The 21,348-nt window shown below is 37.0% G+C and overlaps 1 protein-coding gene across 5 annotated transcripts in view; it reads left to right on the forward strand.

Moving 5' to 3' along the window:
• UTRN (utrophin) overlaps positions 1-21,348 on the forward strand; it is a 481,942-nt gene that overhangs the window by 232,954 nt on the left and 227,640 nt on the right. For all 5 annotated transcript variants that reach the window (XM_047859243.1, XM_047859241.1, XM_047859244.1 and 2 more), the window contains one exon: positions 6,576-6,765. In XM_047859243.1, the coding sequence (XP_047715199.1) occupies positions 6,576-6,765 (190 nt within the window). The remainder of the gene's footprint in view (positions 1-6,575; positions 6,766-21,348) is intronic.

Raw genomic sequence — 21,348 nt, forward strand, 5'->3', positions numbered from 1 at the left:
TATATACCTCATTTTGTCCGTCAATTATTACAGGATGGGAGACATTATTTCTGTTTTTGTATTAATGTATTCAGTGCATACTGGAATTGCTACTGTGTGTAGGCCTTGGAGGTACCAGGTGTGCTGATGATCCAGAAGCTTCACACAGACAACAAAATAGTCACTTTTGGTCATGATTGGAGATGTGATAAGTGGCAGAATGTCTTCCCGGGTAGGGAGATTATCTTGGATCATCTGAGTGGACCCCGTTCTATGACATGCGTCTTCATGAAAGTAAAGATGGAGGAAGGGGTCAGGAGCCAAGGAATATGGGTGATCTCCAGCCAGAAGCTGGAAATGACAAGGAAACAGGACTATCTCTAGGGCCTTCACCAAGGAATGTGGCCTTGCTGACAACTTGATTTAAGTCTGGGGCTCTCTATTTCAGAAACTACCTGACAGAACTGTGAGGTAATAAACTCAGGTGGCTCGAAGCCGTTGAGTTTGTGGAGATTTGTCATAGCAGAAAGGGCACACTAACAGCCAGGGTAAAGGACATCATGTGATTGTGTGGGACAAAGTGCCTGCACTTCATTGCAGGTGTCTGCACCAAGTTCTGGGGGGAGGGGAAGGTGACTGGGAATGGGGGTGGGGATGAAGGATATTTAAGGTAAAGAATGTAAACACTAAAGCTCTGGACCAAGGATTAGTGATTGGTTCATTTTTAAAGGGAAATAAATAAACCCATTGGATCCTCAGACATTTGCATCCTTTTTTCTAGGCTGGGCATTCTTAAGATTTAATAGAGCTAATCTATAATCTGTTTTTACATTAGCTGTTTGCCACATAACCTATTATGTACATGTGAATATTCTTCAAAATAAATGATAATGATTCTGTAAAATTAAAACATTTGACTTCATCAAATTTTATAGTCATTAATTTTACGTGAGTGTTAAGAGGTGCCTACTCATGGTCAACTAATTGCATGTGTGTACTCCTGTAATTTTTTGCTTTTTAGTACCTTTTTGGTACTGCCTTTATTTGGTTATTCGTAATAGTTTTTCTGTTGCTGTTTTATTTTTTATTTTTTTTATTTATTTAAAAATTTTTTTTTAACATTTATTTATTTTTGAGACAGAGAGAGACCGAGCATGAACGGGAGAGGGTCAGAGAGAGGGAGACACAGAATCCGAAACAGGCTCCAGGCTCTGAGCTGTCAGCACAGAACCCGACGTGGGGCTCGAACTCACGGACCGTGAGATCATGACCTGAGCCGAAGTCGGCCGCTTAACCAACTGAGCCACCCAGGCGCCCCTCTGTTGATGTTTTAAAAACTGGGTGGAAGATTAAACAACATCAGTACTGCCAACCACCCAAATTCTAGTGGGTAACTTCTAAAATTTAAAAAGTAATGAAATAGGGGCGCCTGGATGGCTCAGTTGGTTGAGCGTCCGACTTTGGCTCGGGTCGTGATCTCACAGCTCGTGGGTTCAAGGCCTGCATCAGGCTCTGTGCTGACGGCTCAGAGCCTGGAGCCTGCTTCGGATTCTGTGTCTCCCTCTCTCTCTACCCCTCCCCTGCTTACACTGTCTCTGTCTCTCTCTCAAAAATAAATGAACATTAAAAAAAATTTTTTTAATAAAAAGTAAAGAAATATATACATATGTTTTAAAAAATTAGAAGTACTTAAAGGTGTATTACAAAATATAGTGGTTCTCTCACTGTTCACCATGGTTCCTCCCCCCCCCCCCACCAGGAGCAACTACTTTATCTTCTTTTGGCTTCTCCTTATGTCATTTATACATTTCCATATTCTAAATAAAATGAGTATACCATTATCTTCCAATACATTAATATTAGACATTGTCTATTGATATCCTATTCTGGTAAATACATAGGGCATAGCTTTCTCATGCCACTGTTCTCTTCCCTTCGTCATCATTGAATTTTTTTTCACTTTATTTTTATTGTGGTAAAATATGCATAACATAAAATTTGCCATCTTAACTATTTTTAAGTCTATAGTTCAGTGGTATTAAATATTCATGCCATTGTGCAGCCATCACCACCGACCATGCCCATAACTCTTTTCATCTTGCAGAGTGAAAACTCTGTGCTCATTAAACGATAACTCCCCATTCTTTCTTTCTCCCATTCCTGGCAACCACCATTTTACTCTCTGTTTAGATTTGACTATTCTAAGTACATCATGTAAGTGAAATTATACAGTATCTGTGTTTTTGTGACTAACTTATTTCACTTAGTATAATGTGCTGAAGGTTCATCCATGTTGTAGCATATGTCAGAATTTCTTTCCTTTTTAGGGCTTAATAATGTTCCCTTGTATGTATATATTACATTTTACTTATCCATACATCAGTTGATGGACACTTGGGTTGCTTCCACATTTTACTTATTGTGAATTATGCTGCTGTGAACATGGGGGGCAAATGTTTTCAAGATGCTGCTTTCAATTCTTCTGGGTGTATCCACAACAGCAGAATTGATAGATCATATGTTAATTCTATTTTCAATTTGTTGAGGAATCACCATACTGTTTTCCACAGTGGCTATATCATCTCATTGCTGAATTTTTATTTTTATTCTTAATTTTTTTAAAATTTTTTAAATGTTTATTTATTTTAAGAGAGAGAAAGAGAAAGAGAAAGAGAGAACACCCAAGTGGGGAAGAGGCAGAGAGAGAGGGAGCGAGAATCCCAAGCAGGCCGTGCACTGTCAGTGCAGATCCTGATGCGGGGCTTGAACCCATGAACTGTGAGATTGTGACCTGAGCCAAAACCAAGAGCCAGTTGCTTAACAGACTGAGCCACCCAAAGGCCCCTTAATGCTGAAGTTTTAGATAAACAGTTATTCTGTGTTGACACTGTTATGTGTGTCTAAACATCATCAACAGCCAAGCACTGAAGTTTATTATAATTTTTCTTCTTGTTTTTTTCATCTGAAATTAATAATTGCCTTGCTTTTATGTACTTAGGTTCCTTTGTACCTATTACTAATTCTTCCCACATTTGTCAATGACCTGACAGTATAATTTCTCACAAAGTCGATCATAGTAAGCGGTCTATTACTTCTAATATTTTTACTTAGAGACATTTCTTCTGTAGACATACTTTCTGGGCCATAATCCTGAGGATTTTCTGTGCTTTTCTCCTAGTTTGGAATTCCTATTTCATGGATCTAATGTGGGTTTGTCTTTTTTTGTGTGTGTGTGTGCGTGTTTTTCTTTTCTCTTTTGGGTATTTCCTTGTTTTGTCCGAATGTATCCTTTGTTAGTTCCATCTAGTTAAAACAAAAAAACATAGCCCTCATCTGACCCAATTCATTGGCTGTCTCTTTTGAGATCTCTTCTCACCATTAGCACGAAGGCCTGTTTGCTTCTCCCTCTCTTGGCTCCCCTGTTTTTTGCTTCTTATATATATATTTTTTTCCTGATTTACAATCTTGATTGTCCTTTTCCTATAAATACTTATTGTAATACTGTTATAAGGACTCTGAGAAATATGGAGATATACAAGAGTCCTTCTGCCCATAGTGAGTCTACAGAACAGGAGGACAGAAAACAAATACATGTAATACAAAGTAAAATTTAAATGTGTAACAAGATCACAATCCAAGGGCTTTTCCAGGATCCATGTTTTTTAAAGCTTTTTTTTTTTTCCGAGAGAACTGCGTTAGCAGGGGAGAGGGGTGGGTGTGGGAGGGGGAGGGAAGAAAAAGAGAGAGAGAGAGAGAGGGAGAGAGAATGTCTTAAACAGGCTCCACACTCAGCACACAGTTCATGGAGCTCAGTCCCACAATCCTGCACATGACCTGAGTTGAAATCAAGAGGCTGACACTCAACTGACTGAGCCACCCAGGGGCCCCCATGTGATTACTTTCTGGATAAAGAGGAGCAGTGACCTTTTATGAACTTAAAGCAAGGAAATCTAATTGGGCTGGGATGTTCTGAAGAAGGTGGTCCTTACCCCTGAATGAATTGACATGATTTTGATAAGTGGAGGTGGTTAGAAGGACATTTTTATGTGGATATGAAGTTTTTGGGTGGACACAGTATTAAGAATATCCTAGAACAATAGGAGCATACCATGTTGATCTGAAGAGAGTTTTGGAGAGAACTAGGGAGTAAGCTAGAAAAGTGAATTCGTGACAGATTGTGGAGGACATTGAGTTTCAGGAAAAGCAATTTGGGTTTATTCTAGGCAACCAAACACTACTGGAGACTGTTTAGTAGGTAAATGCTCAGATGAGGTTGATGACTTTCTAGAATGGCTTATGAATGGGAACATAAAGCTTTCGTGCCTGGCTTTTTTGACCTAGCAAAATGCATTTGAGATTCCATCCATGTTGTTGCATCTATCAGTTTATTGTTGAGTAGTATTCCATTGTATGCATACACCACAGTTTATCTATTTACCACCTGATGATATTTGGGTGATTACCTGTTCGGGGCCATTATGAATAAAGCTGCCTCAAAGATTTGGATATGGATTCTGTGTGAATATATGTTTTCATTTCTTTTGAGTAAATACTTGGGCATAGGATTGCTAGATTGTTCTTGAGTACCTGGTTAACTTTATTAAAAAAGCTGTCAAACTGTTTTTCGATGACGGTACCATTTTGCACTCCCATTTGCAATGTATGAGTGTGGCAGTTACTCTACATTTTCCCCAGTACTTGGTATAATAATTTTCTAAAGGCATTCTAATGTCTCATTGTGGCTTGAATTTACATTTCTCTGATGAGTACTGATGATGAGTATGCACTTATTTACCATCCATGTATCTTCTGTGATGGCCTGTTTAAATCTTTTACCCATTCATTTAAGAATTTGTTTATTGATGTGTGAAGATTGATGTTCATTGTAAAATCAAAGACTACAGAAAAGTACAAACAGGAAAGTGAACCACCTTAAATCCCAGCACCTAGAAATAACTGTTTTAATATTAACATTACAGGCATTTATCCTTTTATCTAAATATACAGACAGTCCTGTATATAAGACAGATGGATGGATGCATGATGTATGGATAGATGAGTGGATGGGGTAGAAAATATATATAAATATAAATGAGATTATATTACACATACTGATTTTTTTTATTGTTATATAGTTCACATACCATGAAATTAACTCTTTTAAAGTGTACAACTCAGTGATTTTTAGCATATTCACTATGTTGTGCAACCACAACAATACTCTTAATTTCAGAACGTTTTATCACCCCAAAGAGAAACACAATACCCATTAGCAGTCAATCCACATTGCCTTCTTCTCCAGTCCTAGGCAACAACTAATCTCTCTTCATTCTGTGTGGATTTACCTCTTTTGGAAATTTCATATAAACATGAATGGAATCACACAATATGTAGCCTCTTATGTCTGGCTTCTTCCACTTGGCATACTTTCAAGGTTGATACATGTTATAGCGTCTATCACTATTTCACTCCTTTTTATGCTTGAGTATATACTACATGTATACTACATTTTATCTATCCATTTCTCTATTGATAGACATTTGGGTTGATTCTACCATTTGGCTATCAGAAATAATGATGCTATATGAAAATTTGTGTGCAAGTGTAGATATATGTCTTCAGTTCCCTTGGGTTTAAACACTTAGGGTGTAATTGTTAGTATCCACTTTTAGCATTTTTTTTTTCTTATTATGGAGCTTTGAGGCATAAAAAGTTTTAAAGGTTGAATATACAGGAATGTATATCTCTTAAATGTTTAAATTTATTTATTTTGAAAGAGAGAGAGAGAATGCGTGAGTGATCACAAGTGAGGGAGGGGCAGAGAGAAAGAGGAGAAAGAGAGAATCCCAAGCAGGCTCCACGCTGTCAGCGCAGACCCTGATGCAAGGTTAAGCCTCATGAACCATGAGATCATGACCTGAGATGAAATCAAGAGTCGGATGCTTAACCAACTGAGCCACGTAGTTGCCCCAGGAATGTAGTTGCCCCAGATACATTCCATGGACTGAAACTCCATGATAGTTCTATGTATTAGTTTTGACTTCGGTTTAATGAAGGGTTTATAGAAGCTTGATTTTCCAATGTTTTCCAAATGTAATACTATTAAATCAGTTTAAAGAACCAATTTGTATTGATTTGAGTTGTTTTAAAATATGTAAAGTAAGCCCTTAAAATCATTTTCATTTTATCATATTTCTTCAGATTTTCCTGCTTCCTAGAATTCATTTAGTCACTTGTTGCATGAATATTTATTGATACTTCCTTTGAGTGTTAGGCATTATGCTAAGGTATTGAAATAAAATATCAGGGAATAACTTAATATACAATTAGGAGTTGTAAAATGGAGTCAAGATTATTTTATGATATGGGTGTTATTTTGTTCATATTTATATGTCTCTCTCCCTCTTCTCACTATTCACATCACTCCTCTCATTCAGAATTATTCAAGATACACAGATCAATAAATATCCCAGTTACATTAGGCACTTAAATAATAAAGGTTCCTCGGAAGCTGTTAATGTGTTTTTCGGGGTTGCACGGTCCGGACTGTCACACCGAAAGTCATGGAAACGTGTGTGTCGTGTTGTTACTTGCAGCGTTGGCGACAGACAGAGCGCCTTGGAAGCTGAACTGAGGACAGTGCAGGCCTCTCGTAGGGATCTGGAGAACTTCCTGAAGTGGATACAAGAAGCAGAGACCACAGTGAACGTGCTTGCAGATGCCTCTCAGCGGGAGAATGCTCTTCAGGACAGCGGCTTGGCCAGGGAGCTCGCACAGCAGATGCAGGCAAGTGCACGGGACACTGCACCTAGTGCTTTTATTTTTACTGCGCTCTTTTGATGCAGCTGCATGCAAATTTATTACCATTAAAAGGTGAGGTTGTTACTTAATTCTGTTAGGAGATCCATGCTCCCCTGTGAATAATTGGTTTCTGGAAATAAGATCTATAAAAATACTTTTACTTAATAATAGAGGAAAACCCTGTTTTATGGGAGTAATAATTGTTTATTTAGACTAACAGACTCAGAACTGTTCTGTTTTTGTCATTTTAAGCCCTATTACACTTAGCCTTATTGAATCCTAAATATAAGGGCACCTCCTTTTAATATGAAGTTGTTTCTTTCTCCATTTATTTTAAAGTACTTAATATAAAAGCTGCAAAGGCTCTGTGGCTTAATTTACAACTATGAACATTAGGCTTAAGAACATTATTACTTTTATGTCACTAGCTCGATACTATGATTGTATATGGAGTCTGAGGTTCAACTATCTCTCCTCTACGAAACATGCTAACACAAAATCTTTCCTTTACAAAAGTTTATGAGAAATGTCACGTAGCACATCTGTATCTTTCCTCTGCCCTCAAGTACAACTGCTTCAGTGCCCTTGAATTTACCATCTTTGTATAGAATGACCTAATCCGGCCAATCACAGGCCTTCTCATTTAGGACTTGGTGTGAAAACCTATTTTAATGGAGAAGTCTGCTTGTCTACCAGTTTCACATCTGCATATTTCTTTATGTCTTGTCAGTCTCACGTCATTCTGACAGGTATTATTTCTGATATGCTTGTGAACTCATGGCTCGGTGCCATCTGAGGCATGTCCGTCCTGTCCTGGCTGATCACTTGGCTCCTCAAGGGCAGACATTATGTTACTCCATATTGTTGCCTACCTAGTGTCATACGTGTACATTCTAGGTAAATACTGACCACTTCCTGTGGACCCTAACTTCACCCTTATGAAATTCAGTGTGATGATCTTTTTGAGTATTTTCTTAGAATTCTTTTCCCTTGAAATATCAGAATGTTCACAAATATACAAATCTGGTTAAAGGGTACAGTAGCTTTCTGGGAATTGTTCTTATTCTTTTTTTTTTTTTTAACATTTATTTATTTTTGAGACAGACAGAGAGAGAGCATGAACAAGGGAGGGTCAGAGAAAGAGGGAGACACAGAATCTGAAACAGGCTCCAGGCTCTGAGCTGTCAGCACAGAGCCTGACGCGGGGCTTGAACCCACGGACCGCGAGATCATGACCTGAGCCGAAGTTGGACGCTTAACCGACTGAGCCACCCAGGCCCCCCATAATTGTTCCTATTCTTACAAATTTTCTCTACATTTGAAATTATTTTCACTAAAAAGTTATCAATTATGTTTTTAAAAGGACCTTTCAGGAATAGACTTCTTTGTAACTTGTTCCCATATGTAAAGACTATTAGGGTATTTTAATGGTGGAGTCCTCAAGATTAGTTTAATGAAAATCCATGTTTAATTACATTACTTCTTACTTTCTATTCATTGCATAATACACTTGTGACTGAGCAACTATCGAGGTTAAATATGTCCTTTTGTCTTACCATCTAGAATCTGAGGAAAACACTATACATGTTATTTGATAAAATATTTAGCTATCATCTCTTTTTCAGGGGGTTAGAGAGGGCTCTAACTGTAGGCAGATGCTAGAATATATTATTTTTTATGATTTAAACAACTGGAAGCCAGACTTATAAATGCTCACGGATGCTTCCTTTACGTAATGGTGTTAAATTCAAAAGACACCAGGCTGTGCATTTGAGGCTGCAACAGTGTATAGACAATGAGTGAAGGAGGCTTGACGTGAACCTTGATGATGAAGATCAGCAAAACAGACCTATTTAAAAATTTTTTTTCAACGTTTTTATTTATTTTTGGGACAGAGAGAGACCGAGCATGAACGGGGGAGGGGCAGAGAGAGAGGGAGACACAGAATCAGAAACAGGCTCCAGGCTCTGAGCCATCAGCCCAGAGCCTGACGCCGGGCTCAAACTCACGGACCACGAGATCGTGACCTGGCTGAAGTCGGACGCTTAACCGACTGCGCCACCCAGGCGCCCCAAAACAGACCTATTTTAAAGGTTGATAATGTCTTCTGGCACAGTTTATCTTGGGATATATTTTTACCATAGCCAAAATTCTTCTCAATACTTAACGAATACTCGAAACTGAGGAAATAAATGTAAATGAAGATGCTGAAAATCTTTCCAAATAAAAATAACTAAGCCTAAGATGGCTTGTCTTCTGGCAACCAGCATCAAGAAAGAAAGCTTGCTGACTGAAATTATGGCATGTGTAGTAAATGTCTCTCGAAAATAATTTAATGTTGCTGAAATTTAATGTTGTGACTCCTAAGAAGTATTAAAGAGGGGCATTTATTAAGAGCCTGTTACAGTGTCTTTGTCTAAGGATAAACACATGTATTTGTTTTTGTTTAGGGTATTTCCCATGATAGTAATTTGCATGATTTTTCACTGCCTTGCTGCTTTTAAAAATGATCTTCATTTTATTTTATTTATTAAAAATATTGTTTTCTGTGTATTTATTTTTGAGAGAGAGAGCAAGAGCACAAATAGAGGAGGGGCAGAGAGAGAGAGAGAGACAGAATCTGAAGCAGGCTCCAGGCTCTGAGCTATCAGCTTAGAGCCTGATCCAGGGCTCGAACTCACAAATCCTGAGATCGTGACCTGAGGTGAAGTCAGATGCTCAACCGACTGAGCTGCCCAGGTGCCCCAAAATGATCTTCATTTTAAAACATCCTCTCTATTTTATTAAAAAAATGCTATGGCTTTATTTTTGGCACCTTATAAGTAGATGCATGTAGAGACTTAGTACCTTTTGCTTAGTATTCCTGAGATGAGAGAACTTAAATTATCCTGTGACTTTTTGTGCTGGTGACTCGTCCTTTTGTGGGAGTGAATAGAGAATGAAAATGCAAACTTTTTTGGGAAGGAAAAGATGTTTGTTGAAGAAAATAAATGTACAAACAAAAGCGCCTGAAATTATAAAATGCATTTTCTGGTGGCATGGTGGTGGTGGGGGTGGGCGGGCGGTTTAGGGGTGTGCTAAAAAAGGTGGAACGAGGGCCTTGGCGTATGTGTGCCCTGTGCACAAGGGGTGTATGTAGAACTGCTTACATGTCACACTCGCTGTTTGTACTTGCTCCGTGTCTCATGACAGCTGGATACAGAGATAGAGGAGTATTTCATGAAGATGAAGAAGCTTATTCTGTATTCATCTTAAGGTAATTTTGGGTGAATTTTGATAAACGATAGTTTAGAAGCACAATGGAAGATGAAGATTCATTTCTGGGAGTATGCTATGATACATGCCATTTCTGTTAAGGATGGATGACCATTTGGATTTATGTATTTATGTTTCATTGCCTGACTGCAAGGCAGTAAGGCTTTACTCCTCAGCAGAGCTGGCAAGAGAAAACCCAGTCCTTTGGAGAGAGAAGCTCTGAGTTTCTGAGTGGTTCAGGTCACAGAGGGTCTTGTTCGAGTTGCTGTTTTTTTTTTGTTTTTGTTTTTGTTTTTTTATTTTTGAGAGAGAGAGAGACAGAGCATGAACGGGGGAGGGTCAGAGAGAGAGAGAGACACAGAATCCGAAGCAGGCTCCAGGCTCTGAGTGGTCAGCACAGAGCCCCACGCGGGGCTCGAACTCACGGATCGCGAGATCATGACCTGAGCCGAAGTCCGACGCTCAGCCAACTGAGCCACCCAGGCGCCCCTCGAGTTGCTGTTTTTTATATCGTAACCCAGTGGCAACAGGGAGAAGTCATTGAAGAGTGTTGTTGAGCAAGAGGGTGATGCAAGGGGATTTGTGTTTTATAGGACTCTAGCTGATGGCATTGCGAGGAATGGGTTTGAACTGGGCAAGGTTAATAGCAGTGCATGAGGTCTGGTAAGATAGTCTTGCAGCCATCTGGTGAGAGGTGATTATGACCAGAAATGAGGCAATCACAGGGGGAATAGACCTAATGTCTCGATAGTATGGTAGAGAGGGAGAAGATTGCCAGGTGGGATTAGAGCCTGAGATGAGGAATAGAAGGAAAGAACAAGTCAGGGCAAGGGTGCAAGTTGGTGTGGAGTGTGAAGGAATGCTACGTTTCATTTGGACTATGTTGAAATAAGGTTTGTGAGTAACATCCAGGAGGAGATGCCCCAGTATGCAGCAGTTGCTGTGTTTCTATGTTTAGGTGAGGGAATTTGGCTAAAGTGCAGAAACTTTTTTTCCCCCCTTTGGAATGAAAGCCTACTATTGGCTTCCCTATCAGTTTATCTGTTCGTTCAAATGCATTTATTCTGAATTTTCCTGTCTACATTCTAGGATATTATTATCATTTTAATTATATTTCAAAATATAAGCTTTACATTTTGGCAGAAACCAATTAATAGAGCTAATCTGATTCTTTCCTGGAGAAAATCCTGCTGCCCTGCTGCCTTTCTGGGTTGTTCTTACAATAAGTGGGTGGCTGTTTTTGCTCTCGCACAAGATGTGTTTTTGGATTATTATATTTTCATCTCCTGTGTTTTCTTTCAGCCTAATTTTCATCCTCTCACTCCATAGGTGCAGACTTTGATGATTTAGATTGTTGCCGATCTTCCCTGGTACCCAGCTCCATAGCCAGCATTGTGTTTGGGGGGGCGGGGGTGATATACCTCTGTTGTGCAAACTTTATCTGCTGGTTCAGGGACAGGAATTACAACTTCATATATTTTTTTTTGATAGCAGCTTTATGACATATAATTCCACGTTTCACACAATCCGTCCATTTGAAGTGTACAGGTCAGTTGTTTTTAAGTGCGAAAGGTATGTAACAATCACTACAATCAAACATTTTCCTCATCCCAAAAAGAAATCACAGGCCACTTAGCTATCAATCCCCCATTACCAACCCTCTAACCCCCTGCCCCTAAATAATCACAAATCTCCTTTCTGGTTCTGTATATTTGTATGATAACTTAATATTTTTAATTACATCATTAATTGACTGCCTCTTCCGATTCTGGCTTTGTAGAGATATTTTGATGTTGTTAGCCTATCCAGAGGGAGGCAGTAGAGGTTCTCAGTATAGACCTGCAGGGAAAAAAATATACAAGCAGAAGCAGAAAAATACACAAAAACACTGCTTGATAAACACAACAACTCTGTAAGACCCAATATAGGACTTTCAATCATGCTATAACATGAAGGGCTGAGAAAGCAGACAAAGTAAAAGAAGAGAAACAAATACTTTCAACACTGTATTTCTTTCAAAGAACCGTGACAACATTAGAGAAATAGCAGCCTTACCTGGGTTATTAGTTTGAGCAGGACACTGATAATGAGAAACGTCTGTCTTCTATTTCTGGCTGTGCCCCTTGACCCAGTCATTTAATCATTCTGGGTGATTTTGCTCATTTCCTAAGGGTACTTTACCCCAATTGATATTTGTAATAGTATCCAAGCTGCAGTGGAAAACACATCTCCCATATACACATACATATAAAACCCCCAAATTCTGTCCTGTGTTTTTATATCGTATAATCATGTTTTATATTTCTTACTCATAAAATTAAAACAGCTTTATGGCAAATAAAATGAGATCACGAAGATGCTGTCTAAGGGGAAACGTGGTAATTTAGAATGTTAGCAGTCAGTTACAGACTTTTTAAAAATTTTATTAACTTTACTGTTTAATTAGAGAAGTCCTAACCTAACATTAGAAATTCAGTTTCTAGTGGCTTTTCTCCTAGGCAAGCATCAGAGAGCCCACGGACGACACTGCTTTTAGGGTGCTGTAGGTAAAGCCACATACCCCCCCCCCACCTCCCCACAGGCATTTTTTGTTTCGTTTTGTTTTAGATGATCTTGTTCTGAGACCTGTCTGGAGGTGATTTATAGCACTTAATGTATGGGCTGCTATCATTAGAGTCAGGTACGTTTCTGCTCTTCTCAAGATTTATAACAATGTCTATTCAGTCATCCCACAGAGCACGGCCCGAGCTGCATTCAGTCGGGGAGTGAACGCATCTCTCAGAGTGAGTGAATGAATGCCACTCCATCTCTTAATATAAACTAGCTTCAAGGCATGCACCGTGGTGATGTGTTGAATCTCCGTTCCCAGGAGATGTCTGCTATGTATCTGCAGCTTTAATGTTTCACTTAATATCCTTTTTGGCTACACAGCCAGAGCGCACTCCTCTCCAGCAGCAGGCAGCGTTTGGCTCAACAACTTGCTCATTGTCTGGCCATGCCGAGCTGAGCAAGTACCGGCTGTGAGCATCTGCTGGGGGGCTTTCTTTGTGGCGTTTGTATGTGTTTTTTAAATTGAGAAGAAGTTGAAGGAATACCAGCCTCCTTTTGCCTAGCATCTAAACCCCTGTATCTTTCAAATGCATTCCTGGAAACGAGCATGCTCAGAGAACTGGCAAATCATTGTCCAGTGACCGGGAGGAAATGATCATTGCTCTTCATTTATAATGCAAATTCTGAGGTGTCTCCAGAAGTGTGGTAAACTTAAAATGATGGCTGTGGTGAGAACATCTCTGCAGAAAGTTGTGGTTTTGTTACATCGTTTACAAAGGATGGCAGTTTCTTCTCCTCGGTATCAGAAGCTCTGTAAGGTAACTGAGTGATTGAAAATGAGGATCTCGGGTGTCTGACAATTCTACTGTTTCTCAGGCTCTAAAAACTAACCTTTCAGCGTTCTTAGCAAGGAAAGATTCCTTTTCTTAGTGACGGATTGTGAGAGCTGTTAAAGTGAGTTGCTTCAATTAAATTTTGTTTAGGAATCTAAAACAAGTATTGTTTCAGTGCATATTTTATTTTGCATTTGACGAAAACCTATCTTCTGAGAAGGGCTGATAAACTGTTTGGAGAAAATATGGCAAAACTACATTCATTAAGACCTGTTACCTCCGTGATACTTTGTAGGGTCTTAATATTGCATGCTATATTAATTTTGTGTAAATTTTAGTAAATGTAAAAGAACAGTTTAAAATAATCTTTCAGTAGATTACTTAAAAACTATCTATCCCTTTAGAGCTAATTGTTTTTTTTTTCAATTAAAAAAAAATAAAGCACATTTTAGAAACTCCTAGACTGAATCTCATCGTAAAATATCCCCTATACTCTTGAATCTTCATATGCTATAGTTAAACTTGAAGAACTTAATTTTATTTGAACAGGTGGATTAAGTACACTTTCAGGAGGCAACTTGTTTGACAGTTGCAAATTTCAAATACTACGTCATCCTAATCATAAACCATTGAATGAGCTCCTGTATTAAAAAAAAAAGTTAGCTCTTCTATTTTTCATCATCGTTTTGTTTGATTTATACCAGGTTCATAGTGCCTTATTACTTTTGTCAAAAACTTGAGCAGTTTGATCAAAAGGAAGGAATTCTACCAGGAATGTTAAAGCAATTTATTATAGCACCGCAGTATCACATTCTTCCTTCACATCATGCTCTCAGTACCATTCTCAAGAATATCTTGTTGCCCTATTAGCTGCCCAAACTCATTTGGAACTGGAACAACTGTCTCTAGGGCAATATTAATTTTCTGATGTTACAAAATAGGACATGTCCAGGCACCTAAGCCGCATATTATGTAGTAGTGCATTGGGGGCAGGAGGAGTAGTATTGTATTAACTTTGTCATATATTTTTACCTTTTGCAGTTTGGTCAATTAAACGTATTTCTTTCCAGAAACTTTTTTTTTTTTAAGTTTTAGGGGGCAGATGAGTAGTGTGGCAGTCTTTACAGACATACTTCCAAATGTGTTCATTTGCATGAAGTTAATTAAAATGTAATGTAACTTAATAATTTAGTTACTAAAACCTTAAATTAATTATTTCAATGTGTTGTGTTTTGGTTGACTTTAGATAATAAGTTTATTCTGGTATAAACACGTTATGTATTTCAGGGACAGGCAGTTTTGATAACAATAAAAACTCATTCACTAATGCATGTTACTTTACCTCTTTAACTACAAGTGTGAATATATAAAGCATTCTTTTTGTATTAGCTAGGTTATTTTTCTGATCCATTTGTATGCACACTTTCACAAAATCAAATACTTTTCTCAAGTCATGTGATCCAAGTATTTAGTCTGAGGCAGGAAACAGAAGTTCAGATACTAGAGAAAGTTACTTAGTTTCATAATTATACCCCAAATATGCACAAATTCAACTACTGAAGTCATTGGGTAAGTTATTCCCATGAGAAGTATGCTTTGGATAGATTTCTTGAGACTCATAATTTCCTAAAGGAAACATTAAAATTTAAATGTTGAGAATGAATGCTACTTTTGCTTTTAGAAAATTAAAACTTGTGTTATTTGCAGTTGGAATGTTATCTTCCACATTTCTTTCCTCAGATGCAGAATTAACAACTGCCCAGATAATGAAATGAGAAATATGCAATTCTAGTACTCTCCAGCAGGTGTCAATAGAAGGCAGTGATATATGAGATTTTGGCTAAGGAACTGAAGTCCAGAATAGGAAATGGCCAAATTGCTATGCAAAAACCAGATAGTAACAGATATTATTTATTTGCTTGGTTATGTTTTGAAAATTGATCTTAGTTACTGAGCTGTATTAACTCACATGGTATAAATAAAAGTCTTAGTTGCAGAACTAAATATTTAACAGTTGCTATCTCACATATTGACATAGGTAGGTATCTATTTATAGAAAATGAAAACACATAATTGTATTATAATTATAAGTAGTCTGTATTACTTCAGTGTTTAAACAAGTTTGGTATTTATTTGCTTTAAGACACTAAATTCTTTCCCCCTTAAATTGTCCATGTTATAATGACTGTCTCTCCCTATACCTCCTACATCGTCTAAATTTAGTTTCTTAGAAAGGAAATGCTATAAGTTTTCAATGTTTCTTCATAAAAATATAGAGGTCTCTTGTAAATACATTTACAGACCAAAGTGAATGAGAAAAAAAATGTTGCATAATGTAAAGGAGATGTGACTCTTTTAAATTCATATTGGCAGTTTGAAATCCAGTGTCTGTTAATATTCTTATCCTCTTTTTTAGTCATTTTTAGGATCTCTCTTTTTACATATTATATTATTCTCTGTGATACCATGTCTTTGCTTATTTTCAAACTTCTTCTGAGTGTTAGAAAATAGTTCATGTGTTACACATTTGGAAATTTGTGTTGAATATTCTCATTTTATGTGTTTTCCTGTATGTTTTGAAGGGGGGGAAATCATAGAAGGAGGCACCTGGAATTCATGGCTGTTGGAGTTAAAATGTGCTTTTCCTCCTCTCCACCTATTTACACATTCACTTGTATTTTTGCCTTTGGAAATATTTCTTCCTTATGGTACATCCCATAAAATTTGGTCAGAAAACTGAAACAGAAGTGTTGTTTATTTGGAGATATAATTAGCAGCAATGAAATTGCCCTGATGACCTAAAATCACCTCATGTTGGATGCTAATTCTTCCAGATTTGGTTTTGATTGCTTAGTTCCTTTAAAATATTAATAGAGCACAGCAAAAATAGAACTGAATGCAGGTGATTAAAAAATAAAATCGACCTTTAATTTGTTTTCCTTGTTATCTGATTATTTGAGGAAATTTTATTATTAAATCTTTGTATTAAAGCTGAATTTATGTTGAGTTGGAAAGGAATTTTGTAAGTCCTGTTTTTCTTACTGCCAACTTTCGTAAAATATTTATTAATTGCAGGCATGGTGAAATCAGCTTTTTTTTTTTGTAAAGCAGATTGAGATATGAACCATTATAGAAAAATGAGGAAAAAAATTAGTGTTATAAACTGAATTCCTCATGACTTAAGCATTAAAAAATTTTTGATTTAAGTATTATAAGTTCTATTTGCCTGCATATGTATGTAAATCAGTTTGGCTTATATGGCTTTAATCATCTGCAAACCTTTTTGATCATGTAGTCCTATCAGTAAAAACATTTTAAACATATATATATATATATACACACACACACACACACACACACACACACACACACACACATAAATATATATCCATTTAAAAAGTTATACACATATGCCATGGGAAAATCACACATTAAATATTAGTAGAGCATAATTTTGTTCTTACTTTCCACTGTTCTCTTCTTGCACCCCAGTTGGTTGTCCTTTTCTCTCTCATACACACACCATTTTGGTGACTGTTGATTTTGTGAAACTGGCTATTCGTAGCCTTGCCTTTTGGGGCACTCAGGCTTTCATGATGGTGCTGATCTTCAAGTCCTCCCTAAGAAACCATGTCTTCTATGGTTTCGATGAGTACTCTGAAAACTAGAGTCCAGAAGATCTTGCCCAGCAAATCTAGATTGACCAGTGAGGTCTACAGAGGTTTGCTCTGTGTATGTGTGTTTGCATGTAGACAACATGGAACTATGTGGAGGGTTACACTGTCACCAGGCAAGGATGTGTGACCACAAAGGCGCATAGTCTATGAACAGTTTCAGATTCACTGACAAAGTACATCTACATACCATTTTCATCTACATATGTGGCTTCCCTTTATTTAGAGATAGTTAAGATTGAGTATGTGTTTTTAAGAAGATGTGGAATGGAATGGTGTCTTTTCAAATCATTTGCACCCCACATAGTTAAATTTTATGTTTTTTATTCCCAAACATTTCCCCACCTTTATTATTCTTTTTCCAGGTGGGAAACTACTATTCTTGAGTACTCAAATATTCATGTGTTTTAGGGTGATGGTGCTCTTACTCTGTCCTGATCTGAATGTTGAGATGTAGGTATTGTAAGGTCAGCTTTCAGTCTCCATAATCAAATCATACACATGATCATTTGGATCATAGAAGAGGTCACAGTAATGGTTTCTAGCCTGAAGGTAAAACTCTAGTTGATCAGATGAGCATTGGCTCTTCTTGGTTTAATGAGAAATTCTCGGTTTGGTTACTTCAGAAAATTTATGAAGGCTGAAGCTTAGTGGGGGGAAATGCCATACATGGAAGGATTTGCCTACATCTAACATGTCACTGTTGATGCATTAGGCATGTTGCCTCATAGCTGTATGGACCCTCGGCAGATTACTTCCCTTACTCTCTGTGTATTTATGCACTCTTTCAGGAGGCTGAGATTATAGATGAAAGTGAGGTGGCTCTATGGAGACAATACTTACATCTCTGTGTGTCATCAGATATTTTCCTCTGGCTTCCAAAAGCAGCAGCATGATTTTTGGATGATTCTCTGATCTCTGTGTTGCCATAGCTCCCCAAGTCAAGGTGTATATCAAAATCATTTAAAAATACCATTATCTAACATTTTGTTAATCAGAAACTCATGTATAAATGAGTACTTTTAGATAGGAATGGTATAATTAGGTATGATGTAATGCTTTGTCAATTAACTAAAATATAATTAGAACCACTCTATAAAATTGTATTTCAAATAGTTCCTTAATAACCAAGGTATCAAGGTTTCATTATTTGTATAAGTCTAGATCTGTGATCTATAAATCAAGGATAAAGTCATTCTGACAGAGTTGGACTAGCATTATGGATATGGATAAACTTCTCCTTTATTTTTAGAGTAGCATTTGATAATTGTGACTAAAATGCTGATGATGTACCTTTACCTAGGGGTAAAGTTTATTAAATTTCAAGGGGAAATTTCTAAGCTGAATGTACTGCTGGATTTTAAAGTTACAGACATTATCTACTCCCTCTTACTAGTGACTCTGATCACTGCCAGCTTCTCTTGGTATATTTGGTAGTTTATTTTTAGCTCTCTAAAATAAGCAATTAGTAGAACTCTTACCACAGAGATAGAAGAATATAGAAAATTTCATGCCATGGTAGCTTTCTCGGTTTCACAAAGTTTATTCATTCCTGGGAAAGGTAAATGAGTCCCAAATAATTGAAATTGGAAAGCATATGAAGTGCATCAGAGGGTTTCTTTTCATTTTTCTTCTTCTAGTTCAGTTCTATGGAATTGTAGAAGATTAATTTATAACAAAGCTCACTTATAAAAGCAGACAGAGCCTTTTAATGCTCAATAAATACTAGGCTGATATGAAAGTATGGCTTGACAAAGCTTAAGCAAGAATTTTGGAAAAGCATCAAATGGAAGAAGGTGGTGTACTGTTTTCACAATAGACTATTGCTTTTGCTTTAAGAAAATTGAAAGGAAAATGGTCAAATACAGCAATAAAATAACTGCAAGCTTTCATGACTGAAAAAAGTCTTGTTACTACTGATCTAATTTCTTTTCATTTTTAAAGTGTTTGAGTTTACAGTGTGTTTTCTCCTATTTCTTCATTAATATGTATGGTATTAATCAATAATTATTATTTATCCTTAAGAGATAGGTAGGAAGGAAATAATCATTTTTTTCACATTTAACTAATGGTGAAATTGGATTTGTAAATTGACAGGTCAAGGAACCTGTCAATAATTGCTCAGCTACTGTGTGGCACGACCTGAACTGAACGTAGGTTGTTTGAATCTAGTGTCTCTTTACGCTTAATTGCGGATAGTCTTAGGGATTATACTGGGCTAAAATGAGCAATGAACTATAGAAGGTATAGAAAGAGAAATCACATTAACGAAGTAGTAGATACTGTTTTATTTTACATTATCTTCCTATGCATTTCGTTTTCTAAAGAAATGTAGCTTACAGTATCCTTTAAGATGTGAAGAGATGTTGGAAACTGAGTCAACTATTTCATTCTACAGATGATGAGACAGATCACCTATAATGGATATTTATTGCTGCTAGTCTTGCGAGGTGGAGATATACTTGTTTTCTCCTAGAAGTTTAAACCTAATGAAATATGCTCTTTTCAAAACTACTTTGATATTTGAGTTCTGGCTATATAACTCTAAAAGAACAAAGATTTTGTTTTAGTTTAAACTTATACATCAGATAATACTCTTTTAATGGGCTTATTTTACAGTTTTATAAAAAAGATGGATTGGTTTATTTTAATGCAAATTAATAGTTGGTTCTGGTTTTTGATTCATAATTTAGTTTGGTATGAGTCTGAATACACAAGTATTGAATTATGTATTTGCTGAAACTAATTCTCTATACTCAAATGTAGTTTTTATCATTATATTTAAAAACACATAATGACTCCTTAAAAGAATAAATTGAATATAGTCAACTAATTTTCCAGACTGTGTCTTTTCTAATAAGAAATTTATGTTGTGTTTTGTTTTTTTTTTTCAATTCAACTCAAAGATCAGTACTGGATGGCTGCCCTGTGCCAAGGTATATGTTAAGTAGCATAAGCATAAAATGCAATATTACATTTTCCATGTAAAGTAAGGAAGTACAAATAACTTGTTTGGAAGAATTTAAATGGTTAATACTATTCATGCCAATCTAGAGTTAGACTGTGTGTATTCGAATAATCCTGGCCTTACCACTTACCAGTGATGTGACCTTGGGCAAATCATTTAACATCTCTGTGTCTCAGCTTCCTTTCAGAAAATGGTGTTGGAATTTGTTTCTCTCACACTCTCAGCCTTTCTCCCCTCTCTGTCAAGGGGTTGTTGTGAGAATTGAAACAGTTAATATTTATAAAATGGTTAAACAGAGCCTGGCACATAATAAATGGCATATATGTTGGTTACTCTTGTTACAGAGTGGGTTATTATCACTGTTATCGTGAGTATGTTGTATGTTGATCAAAAGAGATGGCCCATGTGATGTGCCTACCATAGGGCCTTCAACCTAGAGATTCTCTAATGTCTCGTGGGTGTGGGGGTATTGCCATCATTCTTATTATTTTTATCCCTAAAGGAACCCTTAGATTTTAACAGGGGGTTCACATGCAATGGCTCAGGGAACTTTTCCTAAAGATTCATGCCCCTCTGGGTCTGAGATGCAACTTCCTCCATCCCTGCTTTTAACAATGGAGGAAGAAAAAAAAGTCTTTGAAGTTTTTTCATTTTGCTATGTTCTCTGTTTGAGACTCAGCTTGAAGAAGTGCAAGTAAAAGCTTCCCTTGACCACTGAGCTTATGACAGAAGCTCTTGTAGGATGAATATTCCTCAGTCTAGGAGGGGAGGGGCTCCTCTAGATTGTTGATTAGGCTCCTGATAGCACTTAAGGATCTAGGTAAGCCACAGCAAAACTGATGTAATCATCATTTATGTGAAACATCACATTTGGAGGAAGTTCTGTTCCATTACCAGAAACTGAACAGAGCAAAGGAGTTATCTTTACTATGACCGACACAGGAGGAAAAACCAACACATTTGCTTAGAAGAGAATGGAAAGAAACGCGGACCCTCTTCAATGTGTTCTCATCACTTTTAAGAATTATGGTTTATGGTGCCATCACATTTGAATCTAAGTTCACCCTGGAAACATTTGAATTACTGTTCTTAGTATAGGCATACTATTAATTATAGCCTTTCATGGAAAGCTCTTAATATTTGGCTCAAAAATGATACAAAATGAGTTGTTTTACTTTTTCTCAGGGCACACTCTGCAAGAGTTTAAAAACATAAATGAAGAGAAAACTTTTTTTTTCTCGAAAACATTATCTGACACTATATGTTCTCCAGATTCAGAATTTTGAAA

The sequence above is a fragment of the Prionailurus viverrinus genome, chromosome B2, assembly GCF_022837055.1.
Source record: "Prionailurus viverrinus isolate Anna chromosome B2, UM_Priviv_1.0, whole genome shotgun sequence".
Lineage (NCBI taxonomy): Eukaryota > Metazoa > Chordata > Mammalia > Carnivora > Felidae > Prionailurus > Prionailurus viverrinus.